General features: G+C 42.4%; 1 protein-coding gene across 4 annotated transcripts in view; it reads left to right on the top strand.

Moving 5' to 3' along the window:
- PAX3 (paired box 3) overlaps positions 1-23,558 on the top strand; it is a 64,056-nt gene that overhangs the window by 23,346 nt on the left and 17,152 nt on the right. For 2 of the 4 annotated variants that reach the window (XM_090147221.1, XM_090147220.1), the window contains exon 5: positions 16,098-16,297. In XM_090147221.1, the coding sequence (XP_090003347.1) occupies positions 16,098-16,297 (200 nt within the window). Of the gene's footprint in view, positions 1-16,091; positions 16,298-23,558 lie in introns of all 4 variants that reach the window. The other 2 variants (XM_031596393.2, XM_031596394.2) reach the window with 1 other exon arrangement.

The following is a 23,558-nucleotide window of genomic DNA, read 5'->3' as shown; positions in this document are numbered from 1 at the left end:
ATTTGTGTGTATATATGTAACTACAAAAATATACTCTTCTTTGTGTAGACAAACTACATTTCTTCTTTCAAGAGGTAAGTGTAAAAATTTCAAGCGTTGGCTGGAAACAGACACTGACTGCCTGTGTGGAGGGGCTGATCCTGCTGCTGTGCGGTTGTTTTGCCAGCGGCTTTTGGGGCTCCCAGTGCTGTGAAGCTATCTGAAAAAGGTTGTGAGGTTGTAGTCGCAGATGAATCTGAAAAGCAGTGCATAAAAGGAAGCTTTTCAGGTTGTATTATTGTTCTTGGGCAATTTTTTTTTTTTTTGCAGTGTTGAGGCACTTGGGTACCATGAGAGGCTTACAAAGCTTGAAAACAAAGAACTAAACTCCAAGGTATTTTCTGTAGACTGGAAAGTGACTAAATGAAATAAACATCTGTCATACCCAAACTCAAATGAGGACAAGTTAAAAGGACAAGAGAAATGCTAAATAAAACATGACCAAAATTAATTATTACTAGAAAATAAGTTTTTTCCACTTGCAAACAATTGACGGGGTTTAGGAATCAAGTCTGGGGTCAAAGGGTCTTGATGGCCAAGTCAAAGGGCACTCAGAGATGTATATTAATGCATGTCAGCTCCTAGATCCTAGAGTCAAGCAGTAGTTCATAAAAGAAACAAGGCATCTTAAGAAGAAGTGTTATTAGCAAACATCAGGTCAAAGTTTATCTTTGGGTCAGTGTGTTCTGGAGGGTCACCCATTCAGCGCCGGCTGCGGGTCGTGTCCTCAGAGCTGCCTTACTGCAAGGTGTGGAGGGAAAGCAGGAATATGAAGATCGAACCAGGGAAACTGTATGATTTCTTGGAACGCTTTGCAGGACTGAGACTTAAACTGAGGCATCCTTAGTGGAGACGAGGAAAATGGGGATTGATTAAAAATGATTTTTGTTTTTACCTTTTAAAATCAAAAGCTAAGAGCATCCTTTTGTACGGACATAGAGGATACCCTGCAATGTCTTAGCACTCTGTCCTCAGCCGGAGCTGGTGCTATGGGGGACAGATGTGGCTTTCTTATGAAAGAACTGGCATAGCCCACACCATCCCCTTTGATGCAGGGGTATTGCAAATCCCCCCACGTGGTTCCTCCTGGATGCTGTGCCTCTCCAAAGGAGCATGCTGACCAGTTCGTCCCATTTACAACATCACCGCTTTCTCCTCTTCCCACCGCCTCGGCTGTGGGAACCCTGGCGCCCCAGGCACGGTGGCTGGGATGCAGTGCAACCCCGCAGGAATGCTCCCGCTGTGCTGGTGCACACAAAGGCTGCCTGCTTGCTTTGACAAGCCCATGCTGCAGAAAACCCTGGCGATCCTTTGTGCTTGGTGATGTTGACTCGTTTTAGTTCCACGCTAAGATGCTTTCCCATTGAACCAAGTGGGGCAAAAATGTGGACTAGGGATCTTTTAAACGCTGTTGTTCTGCTGCTGCGAGGAGGCACTTTGCTAGACTTGCTGAAGAGGTTGGTTTGAAGGTCGCAACTTGGTTTTGCTTTGAGGGGGAAGAGCAAAGCCCTGCTATATGAGTAATAACTGTGACTGTTCTCTAAAGCTCATTATGCTGATGGTGAATGGTGATTAAAATACAATGTGCAGTGATAATCGGGGGTTTCTGAGAACCAGTGTGACAAGAAGCAACAGAAGTGATTCCCTGTTAGGTTTTCCTTCCATAGCGTATTATATTCTTGATTTGTTACTGTATATAATGTTGTGCACTGGAAAGTTCTGAGCTCCAGAGATGTCAGTCAGTATAATGGAGAGCCCTGATGTGCTTGTGGAAAAGCGATGTGTCTGCTGCTCTTTGGAGCAGGGTGGTTCCAGCCCATTAATCAAATCTTTGGTGCTTCTTGCCTTCTGAAGTTCGCGTCATTAAAGTATAGGAGGAAAGTCTCAAGAAAGAAGCTTGAGCCATAGCAGACAAGCTTTAATTTTCTTTTAAATGAAATACATTTCCTGCCTGGCCTTGGCAGCTGGACAAAGCAGACTTTTCTTGGGAGCACATGATGTTTGCTAGAAGTTTCCTGTCTTCAGTTGGGATTCCCAGCTGGAAGCTGGGAGGGGACATTGTGCCCATGCTAGGCTCAAAATCAGAGGTTTTGGGAGAGGAGTGGGGGGTTGTTGGTTTTTGGGGTGTTGAGTTTTTTTTTTTTTTTTTTTTTTTTCTAAGCACTTGCTGAACATTTCCAAGAGTGGGAATGGAGAAGATGCTGCAGGGTGGTTGTGAGCTCAGCTCTGCTCTCAGGCAGTCGCACCAAAGCATCCTGAATGAATGCTGGTCCCCCCACAGACAGACGCTCTTCTCTCTTTCCATTTTTTGGGAAGGGCTTTAACCAGATTTTATTTTTCCACTAGCACAGAACAGGGTGGGGAGGAAAGGGGGGAGAAAGCCTGGAATGAGAAAGTGAAATGAGGAGAAGGGGAAATATTCCTGTCCTCACCAAGCTGCAGCCATGGACTGAAAGCATGAAATGACGTGAATTAGAAACATGCCCAAACGACAGAGCAGCCGAACCTTGCTTGTATAATCTGTCATGGCTCCACTGAAGTTAATTTGAAAGTCTGTCTGTTCCTAAATAGGTGCAAAGGCCTTCCAATGAATTGCGTGTTACCATAGGAAATCATATTAAAGGGAATGGCATTTTAGGAGTCTGTAAGTCTTCAGTTTTAATGGTAGCAGCGTTGAGTTCAATATAAACATTCAAAAGAGCTTGCAGGATTGACTTTAACTTTGCTTGTGAGTGTGTATCCATGCTGTTAATCTATGAGTTTAAGCCCTGTAGAATAGCTTGCGTGGGAGCTGAGTGCTGGGCAGTGCTGGCCAGGAGCTCACTAACTCCATGGAATGGGCTCATGAAACCATGCCTTCAGTGTGCGTGGAGCTCGAGCAGCCAGGTTGGTGTGACAGCTCCTTCAGTGCGTTGGTGGGCTCAGAGGCTGAGGAGGATGGGGAACTTGTCCTTCAGGTGCTCAGCGGTATCGAAGGTGCTTCTGATTCAATCTCCTTTGTAAAAATATCTTTGTAAAAAATAAGAAAATAAGTTCTGGGGATTTATAAGAAAATAATTAAGACCTTATCTTGCTCCTAATGAAGCCAATGGCAACATTAGTTTACTGCAAGTTGATGCCCACTATTGTCACAAACAATCACTTTAAAAGAGGAAAACAACTGCCAATTAAGACAAGCATCAGAATGACAATTTTTCCACTGTACAGAGAATAATTTATGGCCAAAGGATTAGTTTTGAAATTGTTTTGAATTCTGCTCTTTAGCTTATTAAATGAATCCTTCTTAGGAACTTGATTGCTAATTCACTTTAATTTAAAAAAGCCCCACTGTCTTCTTTGGATGTAGGCAGAGCCCTCGGGGCTCTATAAAGCTGTCAATATGGCTATTAATTTGGGATTTTTTTTTTCCTCATGGCTTCAAGCTTAATTGTAAGAGTTGGGAAGATGCCATGGTTTTGGTTTGCAGGAACTCAGTGTCTTATGGGTTTCAGATCCCAACAGAGGTAGTAGGGACTGTCCTGCTGCTGCCACCAGATCAGGTTGGAAAACTGCAAAAGCCTGAGGAGGAGCAGGGGTCTGCTGGCATTGGTCCCACCTGGTTTTCATGCTGGAATTGGAGGTGGACAAGAACCAAGTGCCTTTGTCCAAATGTCCCTCAGCTTTGGGTGGGTCTGGATCCAGATCAGAATCTGAACTTCTAGTGCCTCGGGCTCGACTCTAATTGAAGCCATACAAAACCACACATTTCACATGACTTTGATGCAAAACCATAAATAGGCCCATTTTTAAAATTCAAAACAAAGTCCAGGCTAGCTTAGAAAGATCACAAACCTTCTGCTGATCCTCAGTGGTCCCAGGTTGTAACGAAAATTTTAGTCTTAAATGTAATATTATTCCTGGAGGAAAAGATGTTCATTTTCATCCAGCTAAATGTGTGGTAGGCAGTGGTGTCCCACTCATTGTGTATTATCTCAGAAGATGGTCAAGGCTCTCCCTCGTGTAGGCTGTGGTTGTAATCAATGCTCTTGTTTTAGATACTGATCAAAAATCACAGTGGTACTAATACGGGTTTTGTGTCCTATACAGAACAACATAGGAGGAATTCTGAGCAGTGTGGGATTGAAAAAGCAAAGCAAAGGTGAACCATGGAGCTACTATGAGATTCTGTTCTGTTAAGCCACTTTGGCAAGCTTTGTTTCCTAAGCAGTCGAATCACAAAGCGAATCTAGATATTTGGATTTTGCAAAACAGAGTGACATGACAGTTATTAATTGTAAGGGCAGGTGCAGGTTCTTCTTTGAAGATCGCAGCCTGAGCATTCACTGTGAAGTTACCCACTGCACAAGTTGGCTTATCTCTTCATATGGAATGATATATGTTAGAATCAAGTGATCAAATGAATGTCAGCCAGAGCGCAGCCTGCATCCAAGTTTGTTTGAAGGGCATTATTTGGTATCTGCCCTTAGACCAGGATTTGGAAAATCTAACTGATGTGATGAAGGTACTTGTCAGTGAAAACCTCAGAAGTGTTTCCAGGCCATCTGTTTCCTGGGCACTTGTTTACATTGCTCTGGTAAGCAAAAGCCCTGCTCACCAGTACGGGAGGGCTACCCACACCCACACCCATTTTAAGACCAGGTGATGTCAGCAAGACTGGATGTGGCTCTCACACAGTCAGACCCAGCTGTGTGTCCATCTGGGGAAACTCTCTGTTGGTGTTACTGGGTGCTCAGTGTCACGTATATAACCCTTTGTGAGTGGTGGTACTTGTAGCCATGTGCAAGCGGAACAAGCAGAGATTGAGTTCGTGGTGCCATAACATAGGAAGGCAAGATGAAGCAGGACCCAGAATTTTTACAGCTAGTTAGTTAACACAAAGCTTTTCTCAGATCTTTTTTCATCTCCTCCCTCCCCTTGTAATGCTGAGGACCTGTGAGAAATTGAGAGAACCTTTGGATAGATGCTATCAATTAATCCTACAGCTTAGCAATTTAAGATAGTTTCACAGAGATCAAAGATTGTAGCTAGGAAACTGGGCATTATAATGGTTTTTCTGAATGCATGTGTTTGCATCTTGGCAACTTTTTTTCTAGTTTTAAATGTAGGAAATCTGTGTGGGGCCATTTTTTATTGTTGTGGTACAGGATTTGCCCTCTTTCTGGAGATTGGAACCATCAGCTGTAATTTAACCCTAACTTTTTCAGCACATGAGGAGTTCACCTAGCAGTGAACTCTTCTTCCTGATCCAGAAAAAGCAGAGGCCATTTCACTAAGTTCCCAACTGGGAAAAAAAACCAAACAAATTAGATTAAAGCAATGTACCTTGTGACTTTTGTGCATGGAAATCCCTGGTATCTGTGAGTGACTGGGGGCTGGGTCTGTGTGCTCAAGTTGTGAGTGCTCCTGCAGCACACATCTGCTGCCTTCATGAAATTAAAGTTGCTCTTTTTTTTTCCTCTCCTTGTTTTTGTGCTAGATGATTGCTACCATCGCTCTTCACAGCTACATGTTGTGATTGCCCATATTATTATAATGTGGATTATGCACTGCTGTGTGCTTTGTATGCAAGGTGTTCCACCAGTATATTTGGCTGTATGTCAAGAATAAGGTGTATAGTACATAGGTGCAGTCTCTGGAGGACTGAAGGGCCAGATGGTGTGAGAACAGGAGATCGTGGAATGCCATCAGGAGGAGAAGTTAGTGAGAGCTGGGGATCTGGCTGCCTGGGTGTTGGGCATGGGCAGCTTTGAGTGCAGGGGTGTATGAGCTGTCCCACAGCCTAGACAGGTAGTACAAGTGTAGTACTGTGTCGATATTGCATCGTAGTTGTTGATAAATACAGAACAGATTAGCTGAGTGGCCCAAAACAGCTTCAAATCCATAAGACTTAGAAGTGGAGCCAATAGCTAAGCTCCAGCCTAATATTTTATCACTATATTCAGACTTCTCATTATTTTCTATTTATTTAAAAGCTTACCTAAAACTTTTGAGGAAAATCTCTGGATCTCTTTGGCATTGAGGCAGAAAAAAGCTGGAAAATGGGTAATTACAGCAACTCAATCTATGGAATTTTAATTATTGATAGGAAAAACGAACAAACAAAAAAACCCCATAAACCTAGAAATCCCTCCTGGCAGACTTCACCAGTAGGTGTGTGGCTGCTGGGGGGGGTGCAGCAGCTATTGGGGGCAGTGGGTGTTTAGGGAGCACTTTGGGAGTTATGTCTGAAAATAGGGGGAAAGTACATCCCCAAAATGGGAGCTGCCTTATGTGTTATTTTATTTGCCCAGATTAACTTAATTTGCACCTTTCCGGGAAAAGTTAATTAGCCTGTTTTCCTTGGGAAGTGCTTAAAATCATGCTTCCTTTTCAACAAAGTGCCATGGTGGAGCCTTCTAAGATGATATAGTGACAGCAACAGTTGGACAATTCATGTTGGCTTGATAGCACAAGTAAGCAGTGCTCTGTGCACGCTGTGGATTTCTTGCTTACCCCCCCCACACACATTCTCACTGTTTTAAATCTCTGTTAATATCAGCCCCTTGGCTTGTTGTCAATAAAAAATTTCTCATTGTGATTTCTGAACAAGTATTTCTTTAAAATAAGTGATAGAGATGGTAGGAGAAAAAAAAAAGAATCATAATTTTAGTGTTCAGGCACAGCCTGCAGGGTATCCCTGCAGGGATCCTGCTGCTTCTGTTCATGTCTGTGGGGAAACAAGTAATAAAAAGCCAATGCGTGTATCTTGCAGAATTTGGTGCAAAAGTTACCTTTTCAGTTTTTGGGGCTGCTAATAAATTGGAGAGGCAATGATCAATTTATTATTAATATCTGTAGGGATTTCAAAGATGATGCATGTGTGAATATGTTTAGTCAAATGATTCTTGACATCTCTACTATTAAGCACTCATCGGCAACCATTGTTCTTGTAGGTTTTCAAGAGCATCTGTCAACAAGTAGTAAATGAGGCCAAATGTATGGCAATTAAATATGGCTGTGGCAGAGAATGGGTCCCTTTCCCTACAGACTGGACAGAAGAATTGTGGGTTTGCTTTGGAAATTAAGCTTTCAGTGTTTCTTTTGAATAGGTAGCAAAGTGTAGGCCTTCCTTCACTATTAGCAAATTGAAGTGTCAATCTCTTTATGGTGCTGTGCATGTGCGAAGTAGTTTTCTTTTTATCTCCCAAATATCACTTTTCTCAATGCCTGCCTTAGCAAATGTCTTGCTTTGTCCAGTCAGTGTACCTATGATGGCACAGTAAGGCCAGGTGGCACCTGTGAGCTCTGGTAGCTGCTGTCAGGTTCATTTGCTCACATTTCTCACTTGAGAGGACTGTGGTGTTGAGAAGAAACTGAAACTACCTACAACTTGCTGTGTCAGTGCTGTTTTGAAATAAGGGCAGTTTTAATACAGGTGCTATAGCTATTTGAAAGGCACAGAGAATGTAGTAAAGCAGTCCCAATATTTTTTTGCTGCAAATATTTGTACTCTTTAATTATTTTCTTCCAAAATGTTTTAGCCATACTAAAACCTTCTGTAACAAGGGATTTTTGTTGTATGATGTTGTTGCAGAGGACTGGGCCAAATATAATGTATAGATTTATTTTTTTCCTTCTAAGAATCCACACTGCCTATGAAGTGAGAGACTGCTGACAGCTCAATTATTTGCGTGCTTTAACTCAGTAGTACAGTCTCATTATTTACCTAGAAACTCTTTCGTTTGCTTTATTTCACTTCTCAGCTGACAAATTCCATCTCCCAGGACATTCAATGTTTCCAGCCTTAATTGATTACCAGTCAGCTCTTCCATCAGCTGATACTGGCTTGAAGACATGCTGCCAGTCCTCTTTTAGTTTGTTCTGTGAATTGTGCAAGAGAGATGTAGCCTCATTTGGATTTGAGTATTCTGTTTCTTTCACTTTTTTTTTTTTTTTTTGTACATTTAGGAGGCAGTTGTGTTCTTTTGTGATGAGCCTTCTGGAAGTTTTTCCTTGAAAACTGGTAGTGATTTTTAAAACAAGACAAGATGTTGCAATACTTAAATATGAGGCTCGTGCTTTCAGTGTTAATATGGATGCTCTCTGTGGGAAGAACTGGAAAAGCCCCCAGCTGTAAGAACTCGTGAGCTCCTGGAAAAAGTCAGCAGGATGCGTTTGCGATGACTCTGTGCTTTTCAGAGGTTCCTCCTCTCTGTCAATAGAGGACATTCAGGGATGGTCTGGAGTGACTCAGAGTCCAGTGACAATGTGAACAGCAGAGTTTGTCCCAGACACTTTGTTATGCTCAGATCAGGCATCGTTATGGCTCTCTGTGTGAACTTCTTTCCCTGGATCTGCTAAGATTGATGTGCGATTGAGCAAGGGCAAATCTTACCTGCACCTGACTTTGTCCTTCTACCAGTGGAAATACCAAAGTAGTCCTTTATGGCTGGTGAACAGAAACTATGCTAAGACAGCAAGAAGGTCTGGCCTTCATGAGGAATGTCGAACACTTCCTTAGTTGTGAAGCTTGAACCTTACCCAGTGTGGGCACCAGAGTCTGAAGCCACAGGGGTGGGCCAGCAGGTTGCACTGGTTTTATCAAATGAGATTCCTTCTGGTTTCCAGTAGTGCAGGTGCCCACGTAGGTCTGACTGAGGGATCTGTCTTCCCTGACACAAGCCAGGTGGAGAGGGCCAAGTTCTGTGCCCTCCCTTAGCAGCTTCTGTGAGTGTTAGGTGGTGAGCGTACACATATGCACTGTCTGCATAACAGCACCGGAGTGCTAATTGCAGTTCCTTTATGTTCAGTTTGCAGCATAAAATAATAATAATTCCCAGCACATATAAACAGCAGTGAAACTTCAGAGTGGGATCAGTCCACGTGCAAAGCTGCCAAGTACTTTAATGTTACTTGTATCAACAAAACAAATCTCTTTGTAGAAGAGGTGGGGGAATAAGAAGAGATTTTTGTAGCTGTTGTATTTGCCGTTTCCTCTTCTCTTCCTTTCACTCTAGAAATTCCTTATCCTTTCATGCACTGTTGAGAATTAGCCATTTATTCTTAGTGCTGGCGATGCAGTCTTTGATATTTAAAATGGAATGTGTTCCTTTTTGATGCTCTGTGATTTTGAATGAAGTACATGCTAGCAGGTTAATGGTGCAGAACAGTTAGATACTGGCCACTTTTTTCTTTCCTTTCCATATTATATCATCATTCCTAAGCAAAATAAATTTTTAAAAGGAGACTGTAAATTATCTATTGTTTGCACGGTGAATTGTTTTCACAGTGCTGTTATTCTCTTCTAAGCTGAAATTGTTGAATAGCTATGAGCTGTCACATTTTTGTAAGTTATAACTGCATCAAGCTGTGCTGACAAAATGTTCCTGCATGACTGTTAATATGCATTGTCATTTTAAGCATGAAACAGTTTAGCTAATGATTTATCTCTTATAATGCAGCACTTGGGGCAGCTGTATGATTTGTCTCTTTAGCAAGTCAAGTAATTTCTTTAACAAAATGTTAAGCACAGATGGGCCATAGGCTGTCAGTTAACCATTATTGTGCATGCATCTGCTTGCCTTCAATGCACTGTTTTATGTATTCAGTCACTTACTTAGGCACAGCTCCCTGAAAAGCGGAACCTACTCTGATTGGCAAATAAAATGTTCATTTGTCTCTTCTTCCTATTGTTTTGTTTTGGTAACACATGTCAGCAGCTCAATTACCCAGTTCATTAACAGCTCCCAATGGACATGATGGCCAACCCCATGATAAGGAGGGCGATTGTGGCACATATGGTCAATAATAGCCTGTCTCTTGGTAATTGTAAATAAAAGTCACTGTTTGCCATTTCCTTTTACTGCAGCTACTGTTTTCCTTTTCACTTTGCTGTACAAAGCACATTTCTCAATGTGAATCAGTCCAACCAAAATAAAAATACCATCCACTCCTCTCCGGCATCTCACTTATATCACTGCTGCAGCTGTTTTTCCCTTTTTGTGTTGAATTTCCAGCTTGCAGCTCACAGGAGATGCAACTGCTGTTTGCCAATTCCATTAACCAATTAATTACTCTTATTAATCAGTTTAGTTAAACAGTAACGAATTTTCTTCCCATTTCTCTCATTCTCTCAGCTAAGACTTCTGTAAAGTGCCTGTGGAGTTTTAAAAAAGCCATTTACAATGTTTTTGTAAGTATGCCCTTTGCAAATAGCAGCAGTTTTCAAAGGGGGAATTGAAGTGTGACTTAATCCTTGTTAGATGAGCGATATTCATGTCTGGAGCACAGGGCTGCTTTTGCGTTTTGTTTCTTGTTTTTAAATATATCGTAGTCAAAATGCCAGTAAAAAAGGGTTAAAAGCAATTTTACAACCTATTTGTATTTCTAGTGGTACTAAGTTTTCTGTTGCTTTCCAGCAAGTTTGAGAATTGTCTTTCATGTGTTTCCTGATCTTACTTTTTCACTTTTTTAACAGGAACATGCAGTAGCATTAGCATATTTTATCTTAACCCCGCTGGAGTCTTTTGTGGCTTCTTGTTGTTCTTTGTTTTTCAAAATTTGCTTTTCCATCAAAGCAGGAGTCTGACTGCTAACAAGCCATGGGCTGTGCTCTAGTGGGGTGAAATTTGGGGTGCCAAGTCTCCCTGTAAACTGGATAACATTGCAGCCTGGGATCCTGCTGAACTTTCCAGAAGTGCTTTGGCAGGAGCACCGCAACCCTCAACCCTTTTGGGGTGCTTTTCTAAACTTCGGGCTCAATCTCAGCTAAAGGTGCCGTCCGGCTGCTGAGGGTCCAAAACAGCTCACAGGTGGCAACCACAGATCTCCAGCACCTGTCCCCACCGCCGGCCATGCTCACGGCCACTGCTCAGCCTGCATGGGGGCTGCGGCGCTGGGGGATTTGTTGAGTGTCAGGCCTCATTTGCCCGGGTTTGACAGGCGCAGAGCTGGCAGGCTGTGCCCTTCCTGATGGCCCCTTGCTGTGATGGGGAGGGGGAGAGGGAGAGGGACCTGGCCTCGCATTTCTCCCAGAAAGTGCAGGAAAGTGGATGGCTGGCAGTGAGATGCTTGCTTGACTCTAGAGCTTTAATTATATTTTGTATGCAAATGCCAGCCCGTAGCAGGAGGAGAGGGAAGGATGGTAGGGAGATGCTGGTAGAAAGTAACATCATTGTTTTATCTTCCTGTGGATTTTACTTTGAGAAAGGAAAGGACTGGCAGAGTATCTCTGGTCTGTGGACTGTTTCCATGCCTGCTGCTGAGGGCCTGCCCCAGTGCAAGTGGGGTTCCTGGGGGAGCATCTGGCCTGGCTGTGAGCACGGGGCTTTCTGAAGGGAGCGCTGGGGTGAGCCTTGCGGACCAGACCCTGCCATGGTTTCCTCTTCTTCCTCTCTTTTCAGTTCCTCTGCAACAGTGCCGGGCCCCGGCGTGGGCAGAGGTCTCGCGGGGCCGCCTCCAGGTGCCGGTTTCAGGCCGGGGAGCGTGGATTAACCCCTGCTGCACGTCCCTTCCCCCGGCTGCCCGGCCCCCCGCCCGCCGGCCCGGCCGCCTCCTTTGTGCCGCCCGCATCCTGCCAGGCAGGTGTCAGAGCCCTGAATGCGGGCGAGGGCCCTGCTGATGGATACCACAGATGGAGCGTGGAAATCGGCAGAATGGGCCTCAGCCACAGGCCATTTCTTAGGACCCAACAAAAGCCTCCAAATAAGTCAACAAAAATCCCAAAGATCACAAAGAGAAAGTGTCATTTGTCATTTGCCGCGGGTCTGTGTGGGGGTGGCTGCCCTGCCGTGCTCCTCCTCGCCTGCACCCGAGCCGACACGCCGGAGGTCACCCGCGTCCCCTCCTGCCCGGCGGCACCCGGCAGCGTGGCCGACACACGGAGGTGCTGGGGCCATGGCCGTGGTGCTGGGAGCACGGCCTGCACAGCTCGTGCCGTGTTCTAGCCGGACCCCTGGCCAGACAACCTGTCTAGGGGCTCGGAAGAAAGGGTGAAATATTTTATTCAGTGGCTGCCAGAAGAGCTGTGCCACGGCAGGCTGCGGGACGATGGCCCTCTGCCCACCTCTGCGGAGTGCAGTGTGCTGCATCTATCATGTCTGGTTTTTAAATGGTTGTCATGTTTTTGTTATTTAATTATTCAAATGAAATGTCTTGCTGAGAGGAGAAACAGTCCAGGGAATGACCTCTTGTGCATTATTTTGTCATTTGGTTTTTGCCCCGACACGTCTATTTACAGTGTTTGGAAAGCTGATAATTGCAGAGTTCCACGTGAGCTGTGAAGCTGAGCAGGACCTTCTTCCTGCTGCTGCGCTAACCAGGATGAGGCCTCTCCTCAGGCTACCAGGCAGGTCGTGATGGCTGTGGGACAAATGATTGCCCTTTAATGCTGCAATTTCTTCCTTAATTAAACCTCACGGTTCAGCTACTGGTGGTGCTTTGGGCTGCCGCCCCTGTGGTGCTCCGTGTGGGGAGGAGAGAGGCCAGGAGCTGTGCTTACAGCCTGCAGGGCTGGAGTGCTTGGATCGTTAGGATGGCTGTGAAGGTTAGCAATACACGAAGCATGGGTCTGTGGAGGTGGAAATAGCTAAAAACAACCAGCTTTTCCTGTGCTGAGTGGTGTTACGCTGTGGAAGTTTGTGCCTCTCTGTGGAAGTTGGCTCAGTCAGAGGGCCATAGGCTGTGGTTATGGAGCTGATAGCAAATAAATACTGCAGAGGCTGAGGTTTGTCCGATTTGTGTGCTTAGCCAATGCTCTGGTAGGCTTCTTGCCTATATAGAGATTTAATAATAGTATTTCATTAATTAAAAAAAAAAAAAAGGATAGAAACTTCCTTAAAACTAATGCTATTTAAAAACACTTAACAGGAAATAAAAATAGCGTGGTCTGTTGAGAGACACGTAGTTACTTGTTTTTAGATTACATTTGTCTGATTTTTAATATTGCCGATCAGCCAAGACAAAGGAATTCAGTTTTCAGTAAGGCTGCTCCCAGTAGCCAGGCCAAGCAGAGGTGATACTGATGAAATCAGACGAGTATGAAAACCATTTAAATGGATATGTATTTTCTCCCTGCTTGAGTTTCATTACTTTATCTCTAAATGTTATCATTTGTGTTAGGCACATAATCTGGACTATTGGATGTTTTGTTCTGTGTTTTTTTTTTGTTGTTGTTGTTTTGTTCTTTTCTGACTGGAGTATCTTCGTGCATTTCATATAATGCTTACTGTAAAGTAAAGCTAAAATGAAATTAAGTTGGCTTCTTGTTCTCACCACGGTGTGAACAGAGGGTGCAGGGAAACATTTAAGTTTTTACTAAGTCTTTCTGAAGCATTTTTAGAAAGATCATTATAGCCTTCCTGGTACTCCCACCCAGTTAGTTGAGGGTGTTCAGGGCAGATATAGAGAGATAAGTAGCCACTCTAAATTGCACCATTTAAGTTAGCTTGCCTCACTCAGGCACGTGTAGGTGCAATGGGTATCTGAGGCAACACAGGGAAATGATCTCTTTAAAAAGTTCTGTGTTTTCTTTGTTTCTGAACCAGGAAGCAGGTCTCACTGACTCACTAGGGTTGGGTTTCCAACTGAAGATTTGGGATTTGTCACTATCTCAATCTGTTGTTTATTCTGGGATGCCCTAGATTTGCAAATTCTATAAGGAATGAGTGTGAACTACTTGGCATAGGATGTTTGTGTTCATTCCCCTATGTCTTAATGGACAGTATTCTCCAGAAAGCTAAATTCAGTCTTATTTGGAGTAAAGCTTCCACACAAGTAAAAGACTGAGTTGGATGTTCGCATCTGTGGGGGTTTTCTGCTGATGCGTTGTGTACGTTGGGTCCAAAATACTTATGATGTCTGGACAGTGAAGATAGCTTTCACAGAAGAGCCTCTTGGCTAGAGTAATTTTTTTTTTTTTTTTTTGTATGCAGAATTTCATAAACTCTTCATTGGACTTGTCTGTAAAAGCACTCTTTCTTTCCCATGCTGTAAGACTAAATAAACAGATTAAGTGTATTTATTAGTTTGAACAGCTTGAGCTTCCATTGGAAATGGAAGATAGCTATATTTGAAAGAGGTGAAGGATTTAAGCTGCAGCCTGAGGAACTGAGTTCTTGAGTTTCTGTTCTGGCTTTCTGTTCTCAGTTACTTTCAAATAAATCATGTTAAGATTATTCTAAATCAGTGTCTCTATCAATAATTTATTTGGAATTATTGAAGGAGTAGAAGCAATGCTTGCATTTCCACAGAACAGGCAGTTTCATCATCACTGGGGAGTGTCTGCCCTCTTTAGGTGGTTTTCCTTGAAGGCTTGGGGAGGAAAGAATGCTTGTTTTCTGGGACAGCAGCAGATGCAAGTGAAGACTGGCTTTGGAAGTCTTTTTTTTTGTGTGTGTGTATATGCGTGTGTGTGTATGTGTGGTTCATGATAGTTGGAGAAAGTAAACATGGTTGGGTACTAAATGAGGCTTTGCTGCCCTCATCACATCTGTAGCTATGGGCTCAGCCAAACCGGGCTGTGGATGGTGTTACTCCACCACTGACAACCTATTGTCAGCAAGGTTAGGGCAGTGCCACAGGGCTTTGGTGTCAGGGCAGCTGAATGTGGGGTAATTGCTTGAAACTTGGCATGCCAGTGCATCCACGAACTCCTGTTAGCCTTCAATGATGCCAGGGATTTACTTCCCTGCTCACGCTCACTGTGTCTCCATGTTTTCCTTTATTTCCAAAAGATTAAATTAACTACATAAGGTGCTAAAATAATGCCTGTGAAGCTGAATCTCTCAGTTTTTCTAGGAGACTTGAAGATAGAGACTGGAGTGCAAGTGGTACCTTGGGACAGGCAACAAAGAACTGGGGAAAAGATCAATGGATCTAATAAGATGCAGTTTTCTGGGCACAGCTTATCCTTTTATGTGAAGTATAGTGATCAGAGCTGATCACTGGTTCTGATTTCACTGTAAATGGCTGATTGCAAGGAGTGGTAGGCCCTGTCTCGGGAGTGGATGTGCTATACATGGTCTGTTTCTTGGTGACCCTCCTTAAGTACCAGCTCAGGGCACAGTGAGAGAGACCTCTGGTCTAACACCTGGGCTGTCTGTGCTCACGTCCTGGAATGGTTCCTGGAAGCTGAGCCATTGGCACAAACCTGCATCTGCCTACAGCCATTGCCTGTGCTGGGATGCCTCCCAGGCCTGGGAGGAGTAATGAAGAACTGTAAGGCAAAGGAAGTAAAGTCGTCTCTGTGTTTCAGTTTTGGCTGTTTCATGCATCTCCTTACTTTAGTAACAGGAAGAATCAAGAAGAAAAAATATTGCTCTGAGCTATTTTTACAGGACTTCTCTGTGCAACTTTTTTTTTTTTTTGAGTTAACACTTGTCTGGACTGTCCTAAGGTTATTAGGTGGTCCTAAGGCAGACAAATAAGTTGCAAACGAGCAGGAATGCTTAAGTGTGCCAAGATACACCAGTACTACTCAGAGTGTAGAACGACTATTACAGAAGACGTAAGGAAATATCTGAATATGTAGGAGAATTAATTTCTTCACTGCTGCTCCCCATAGCTTTGTCGTCACTTCCATAACCATTTCAGCAATAAAGATTTACTTACAAATCTGTAGGGAAAGTCTCATGCACTGCATCTATATGTTTAAGCTGCAGAGCACACACGGTGTGACAGATGTTTGCATCTGCACAGCAGGTAAGGGAAGAAGGCAGCACTGATGTCTGATCAGACCGAAGAACTGCTCCAGGTTTTTAAATCTGAAAATTATCGGAGTTAAAATGAAGAAATTCATTAATTCGTTCACTCAAAAGTAGAGATCCTTATATATTTTTGAGTCAGGAAAAGGTGCTAAACTCATAACTGAATTGCTAATCCTTTTGGTTTGAGCACATTTGCACAGCATAACATTTAACTCTAATTTGTTTCTCCATTTATTTGCTGTTTTGAAGTTTGCCAATTCAGTTCTGAGACAAAAGCACTTTTTTGACATAAGATACCAGCAATGCTTTCTTTTTTTTTTCCCCCCCTTCAACTAAAGCTAATGTTTTATTTTTATTTTTTATTTGGAGCATCAGCACCCCAGTCCGATGAAGGCTCTGATATCGATTCTGAACCAGACTTACCTTTAAAAAGAAAGCAGCGTCGCAGCAGGACAACCTTCACAGCAGAGCAACTGGAAGAGCTGGAAAGAGCTTTTGAGAGGACACACTACCCTGACATTTATACTCGGGAAGAACTCGCACAAAGAGCCAAACTCACAGAAGCTCGAGTTCAGGTATGAATTTAGAGCCTGCCTAACAAAGGGAAATTCCTATTAATGCGACAGTCCTTTAATATTCTCACATGATCCTGCTCTAGGTTAGAAGGAAAACGTGAAGCTACAGTATGTACAGCCTGAGGGATTTTTTACATCTGTACATGGACAATGATTTTCCAACTTTTTAAAGCAACAGCACAGTCAGCCTTCACAGAAGAAGGTCTGCTATCCCAGTTTGTTTATTTTATGCATTTGACAGCACTCTGCATATAATCAGTTCAGCTGTTGTGCCAGTTTATAGTTATGTAACTGATTTCATCTGTTGTTGTTTGGGTCTTTCAGGCATTAACAGAGGAGAGAAAAACATTTTAAAAAGGACGTGTTTATAGAGCCATGCAAGTGAGCGTGGTAACTGGTGCAGTATCTACAGTTCACTATTAGGTTAACTTTTGAAGTTGACTCAATTTAAGCCTTCTAACAACTCTTCTATGCCCATTGTCCGTTTAATTCAAAACAAAATAAACCCTCAAATAACAGTTAGGTCTTCACAGCTTCATGTTGATCTGGCTTGCCTAAAACAAGTACTGGAGGAGTGAGTAAATCATGCAATTAAGTTTAAAAAAAAAAAAAAAAAAAAGTATTTGTAAGCAAATATGTGGTTGGCTGACAAGAAAAGTGTGTGGTAACTTGTGAGCTGACCAAGGATCCAGGTGAATTTGGTGCTTTGGTGAAGCTGTTTTTATCTTTTGACTCTTTGAAACTCAGCCTGAGGCATTCAGACTGCAAACTGAAATAGGCAATTCAGAATATCCCTCCAACCTTGTAAGGCAAGCATGCCTATTGTAGCCTGCCTGCATTTACTGAGTGGCTGTCTTGAAGAATCCTGACTTTGTCAGTTTTACCTGCTAAATGTTTTTGTAGAAGACTTCAGACCAAATTTCTTGCAAGTGTTTGTTATGACTGTGAGAGAAAATCAGATATATGGATGAATTTGTCTGGAGGGCAAACTCAGTGGTGCATGACTCTCTTCTTAAAATGTTTACTAGGTATAATGCTCGCAAAACAGCTTTGTATCTAAACTTGAGCCAGGTAAGACCAAATCAAGCCCTGGAAATCATCCACGCACAAGCATAATAAAGATAGCTTCCTACATACGTCCCCTTAGCAAGGCAAACTTGATGTAGGATATGATGGTTTATGTTAGCTTCAGTGGAAAGATACGATAAAATGAAAAAGACCTTGTTTGTGTTTTTCTAAATCAATGACCCACAGCTAGAAGAAAAGCAGAACTCTCATTAACATAACAGCTGTCTTAATGTGGCTTTAACCCTGTGACTTTTTACATTCCTTATGGCTTCCTTGGTTCCCTTGAGACACATCTTGTCTCACACCACTCCTATGATCTATAGCCACACAAATTCCCCAGTACCTCTGACATATGGATATTTTGCCTAACCCAGCATGGAAGAAAGTTTCCAGTCAATCAATGATTGAAACACCAGAACAAAACCTTTCTGGCTTAGAGATGAGCTGGGGTTGAAGTAGCCAGCCTGTGGGTAGTTTTGTAGTGCACTCCATCTGTCTGGTACCCTTGAAGGGCTGGCAGAGTGTTTTAGCAGTGGATTAAGGGATACAGGATTTTCCTTATCAGCATTCAGCACCTCTCTACAGCCCCTTAAAATAGCCACCTATGATGGGCATGAAATAAAAGAAGACCTGTGAAAGGAAATAACCCTGAGAGACTTGAGCCTAAGAGGGCTGGAGAGCCATACTGATGCAGCATTCAAGCTCTCTTAGTCACATTTCTTTTTTGGTAAGAGTATGAGAGAGATCAGAGATACCAAATTTTATGTGGATGTATACACAGAGATCTCTTTGACTGCTACTTCATTAAAGATTTTGTAGAAGAGTATAATGTACCCTTTGCAGCCCGAATTTGGGTGAGATTCGAACATTATTATTTTCTCTTGAGATTTTCTAATGGGATTTTCTATAATGACAGATCTCATAGAGTTGTTTTACATTGTCTAGGATGTTAGCTAATTAATGCTTAACTGATTACAACAGAACGTATGAGCTATTCTTTCAGTCCCCCCATGTTTTTCTTTTTCTCTGCCAGTCCTGTGCATCCTCTTTCCCTCTATTCCCAAGGGGTGATCTCCAAACACTCATGAAAAGAAGAGTCTTTAACCTCCAAACTGTCTTTTTTCTCACTTTCTTACTGCTGAAGGGTGGCTAGGCACGTGTTTCTAAGCAGGCTGGTTGGAGGGGGGTGGGGAAAGCCATCTCTGGGTTAAGATCAAATTTAGAATGTTTCAGCCCCTAAGGGGAATTTTTTGAAAGCTACAAGCAACTGAAAACAGACTTTACACTGTTAATGTTATTTGTGTATTTAAATTGTGGGGACAGGAAAAGCTTTTGGGGTAAGAAATGTTGAAACAAGCTCCATGTTGCAAGAATCACAAGATGTATAACTGTAATTATCACGAGTACTTAAGCACTGTATATAAAAAAAAAAGTGAAAATACTCCCTAGAATTCCTCCTACAGTGCCTTTGTGCTACAGGACCCTGGGAGTCCCTCCCTTGTGTTTGAGCCCAGATGTCATGTGGAAACAGGACAGCCTCTGCTCCCTCTTCCAAGGGCACTCGGCTCTTTTCTGCACATTACATGCATCAGGAAGGGAAAAGTTAATTGGCGTTGTGCATTCAACGTATATCGCTCAAAACCGTAAGCCAAGTCCCCAAGGCCTAGAGTGACTCTAGAAAAAAAAGAAAGAAAGAAAAAAAAAGTTTAAAAAAAAGTTAAAAAAAAAAGTGATCCTCTTTAATATGAAGTTACAGCTTTCCATACTCTGAATTAAACTCATAAACTTCCAGTAGAAACTCATTAAGCCATCATGAAGTTGCAGCATAGACTCTTCAGGTCTCTGGCCTATATTTACTGAATCAACCTGAGGGCTAATTCCAAAAGTGAAATTTTCCCCACTGTAGATAAAGATCAAAGGCTCCTTCTGAGCTTCAGAGAAGCATGGTTACGGTTTCTGTAACAAACAACGCATAAGGAATGAAGTGGGTAGTGTCTCCTCTGGCCACTTCTGGATTCCCACACCAGACTTATTTTCAGTCCTGGATGAACTGGGTGAATTTGGCAGCAGCGTGGGGCCTCAATCTATAGGCTGGGGATGGGTATGTACATTCTCATGTCAACCCTGTGGAAAGCTTTTGTAAAAAGCTCATCACAGCTCCAGTAAATAGAAGTCCTAAGGGTTCAGGTCTTGTGCAGCCAGAAGAAAAACTGTAGGAATACTTTACTATTTTAGAGATGTGATTGCATGTTGGTTTATTTTTCTGTTCACTGTGGAAAGGAACATGTGGAAAGGAAGAGAATGTTTGGAGAAGATAGAGGAGGCAAAGGGGAGAGAAGCAGTGAGACTCTTAAGCTGCTGGTATGATTTGAAAGATCTAAAGTCCAATATCTTAGCTTTAACATTCTCTTCTCAGTAGCAAACAGTGAGAAGCATTCACTGGGAAATCAGGGGAGGAAGAACCTGCGCCAAAAAAAATCTTTATTTGCACTCAGCTCCTCTGGAGTGGTTTGAGCTCATTCTCCAGCTGCGTGGTCCTAAGGGGAGATGGGGTAAAGGAATGTGGGATGGGGTCAGAAACATTTAAGACCTCTCAGCAAATCTTTACAGATATTCCTGATGTGGTTTGTGGAAAATTATTTTGCTTCTTTTCGAGGCTGTCCTTCTTGCATCACATATAGGATACAGAAAGAAAATACTATGTGCATTCTTATAGTAGATAACCTTGCAATTGCAGTATTTTTTTTTTTTTTCCCTGAGGTAAAGCAGGAATTCATATAGATAAACTAGCCAACAACAAACACATGCAGGCCCAAAAAGACATTTATAAATATAAAGGAGAAGAAAGGATGTGATTTTTTGATTCTCTTTTTTTGGCCCCTACTGCCTGTGTGCTCAAATTAGTGGTGTTTTAATTTAAAACTACACAGTTCATTGTGCTTATTAGTCAATACTACTGAATGGCACTCAGCTGCAGTGTTTTAAAAGTAGCTGTGCAGGACTGAGGCAGAGTAACAAGTGAGAGTTGAGTACATTGGATCACGTTGGGAGGCAGTTGGAAGGCCTCATTCCCTTCATTTTTTTGTTTGTTTTTGCTTTTTTGGAGGAAGGAAGAGGTGGGAATATGGCAAGGAGGCAGGTATGTGGAAAATATCAGGAGGCAAATGGGGGAAAATTGCCCTTTGGCTGAAATGAGAAGTGCCGCTAACAATTCCTCAGTCTTCTGACTTTGCATGCTTTTGGCACTTATGTTTGCAATGGTCAGGACTGCATTTTAACAAAATATCCACGAGTTTCCTGCAGAATTCACATCTCAGATGTTTTGTGCTGGTGGTTTAGAGATGTTTTTCCCTTAAAAGCACATAGAGCACTCTGTGTTTGTGATCAGGCTGTTGAGATGTCAGGGCTGATTACGCTGCTATGTTCCCAAGTGAATAAATGCATCTCTTAAGGAGTACCCTGTTGAGATCAACAAAGTAAGATGCTGGCATGGTCACTTGCAAACTACTTAAAGGAAAAATGATAATAAAAAGCAGAAATGGGAGAAACTTATTAGGTCACTTCATCCATTCAACAGCACTGCAGTGTGTGTGTGTGTATATATATATATACATATATATACAAAATTATATTATACTTATTTAATATTTTATATTACAGAGTGATTTCTTTTTTGTCAATCCAGTTCCAGATGTGTGAAAAATTGGGTCTCCAATGCTTACTTCCTTTAAATTACACTTTTTTTTTTTTTTGCACTACACTCTCACTCTTCTTCAGTTCTATTTTCAAGGCCCTCAATGATATAAATTTTAGCCAGACTCTGTGGTTAAACTTTGTTTCCAAATAGTCAGAGTAATTTACATTCCATCTCTGAAAGTGACACTGAAGCTGAGGAGCCAAAGTCTCACCAACAGGAACGTGCCTTGGCTGTGAGCATGGCCTTGCTTTGGGTGCTGGGGTGACCCAGCAGGCTGCCTTTCCTCTGCCCGTACACATGTTTGCACAACACCAAGCACAATGCTGACCCAATTTAGAGAAAAGGCCCCAGCACAGGCAGGTCAAATTTCTTCTGACGTGGGTCTGTTGGTGTAAGAATGCTCGATTTTTAGTCTCTGAAAGGCAGAAACTCTAATATCTATTGTTTTGCTTCCATGAGGGAATTTAGCATAGTCGTGGTGACTGCAGCACAAAGGTGATGATTGCTTTGCTCAGAAGTGAGGCTGTGGAAGAACAGAAGTATGCTGTGGGGAAATCTGCTAGATTTGAAAAGTCCACTTCTTAATGTAGGGATTTTGTAATTTTGATGAAATTTACTGAATGGAAATGTGTTTCAATGATGTTGGAAATGAGCAAGCAGAAGAAAGCATTTCCCTGGGTATTTGCAGTATGCTTCTAGCACACACAATGGTTTGTGATAATTATTTTTGCCTTGTCTTAATATTGGCAAAATTTTTCAAGATTTCTTTAAATAGAGGCAATGATGCATGTGGTTTTTTCATAGGTGTTGTTTAATTTTTTTCCTGGACTTTTCAGAATAAATTAAGGCAGCTGAATGTAGTCTAAGTAGAATAACATGATTTTAAGAAGGTATAATTTCACTTAACCTACAAAGTGTATAACTTCTTCTGCATAAAGTTTGGCATCTGACTCATTTTAACAAATATTATGTAAAACATAAAATGTTTGAATTATTTAGCTTAGAGTCACTTCATCTTGACTTTATTAATTTGATTTTCAACTTTTTAACTCTCCCATTTCACTTTCTTCATGTTCCTTTTTCTTCTTACTGTTTCCTCTTTGTGTTCCATCTCACACAACACCTGAGGTCTGCAGTTACTTGGTGTGAAGTAGAAGTTAAACATGGTGGCAAACCACACTTCTACTGTATGGATCTAGGTCAGGCCCACCATGTTTCAGACACTGGCCATCACGTCAGAAGGGCTGGGCCATGCTAGGCAATAAAAACTCTTATGTTAAACACTCAGAAATCAGAGTTTCAGTGAGTTCACTTGTGAAAATGTGTGATGGTAACTGTTAGGGCCATGATGACACTTATGGTCATTTTTATGAGAAATCCTTTTTGCTTTTACCAAGTTGGATCCAAAGCCCATAAAAATCAAAGGAAAACAAGGACATACATAGATGATGCCCCTGGTGCTTGCTGCTGAGATGTTTTTGTAATTATCACTGGGTAGCAGAAAGCACAAATGGTTATTGTGGCAATGAGTCCCTGGTGCTCCCAAAAGGGCTGAAGTCCTGTGGCAGATTCTTTATGTGGAACAGACTCTTGTAGCCATGTTCTGCAGAGGATAATTTGGTAGAAACTCGCTCTGCTGTTTTGAGTGTTTGGTGTAGTCACTTGGTTGGCCCAGCAATGGTAAAGCAGCCACATGGCGGCTGGGCTGGCAGCAGAGCTCCTGCATGTGCTCATTGAGGGCTGCCATGGGTGCTGGGTGCTGCTGAGCACGTCCCTGCCTGTGATGGCTGGTGCACCTCTGTGGTTCTGGGAAAGCACTTGTCTATAAAATGGGCTAAATGTAGGCAAGACCTATAATCTGTAAATAAAAGCATAACACTTGGCATTAATGCTGCTGCTGAGTTCCAGTTTTAGATTTGACTCAGTTTTTAAGAAAGATCTAGAGCCAGAAGACAGACCCTTATCCCTTATCTTATTTCATCTCAATGAAATAAAATCTCATTGCCCCATTTTCCTCAATGAAAACCACACAGTGGTGTTCAGCAAGGCTCCCAAAGCTTTTGAAGATTACCAGATAACCCTCTTGACCTGAAGAAGGGAGAGTGTCATGGAGAAAGCAACAGTTAATGACCTGGGTGGGCTAATTGCTGTGTGTGTTCACTGTTCCCCACTCTCTCTGAGACCTCCATTATCCTTCCTAAGTGCACTTTGGCTCTTCAGAGAGTCCCTTTCTCCCTCTTCAGAGTATTTTGCCCCTTCTTTCTTTTTGGTCATCTTCAAAGGACCAAAAAGGAATGTGAAACTGGTGGGCTCTGAGGGGCATAAGCGTATGGGAGATGTCTGAGGAATAAGAAATTAAGGCTGAAATGTGAGCAAGGGAGTTCAGAATGTTCTACGCCCTCATATAAAGGCAGCTTATGGCCTGCACACCTGGAAATGTAGTCTGTGATGGCTGATTCATAAGTTGGCGTGGGCTGTTCACTGGAAGGGTGACAG

This window comes from Phasianus colchicus, chromosome 10 (assembly GCF_987193195.1).
Source record: "Phasianus colchicus chromosome 10, bPhaCol1.hap1.1, whole genome shotgun sequence".
NCBI classification, from domain to species: Eukaryota; Metazoa; Chordata; class Aves; order Galliformes; family Phasianidae; genus Phasianus; species Phasianus colchicus.
The sequence above is the reverse complement of the archived record's forward strand: the minus strand, read 5'-3'. Positions and strand labels throughout refer to the sequence as shown.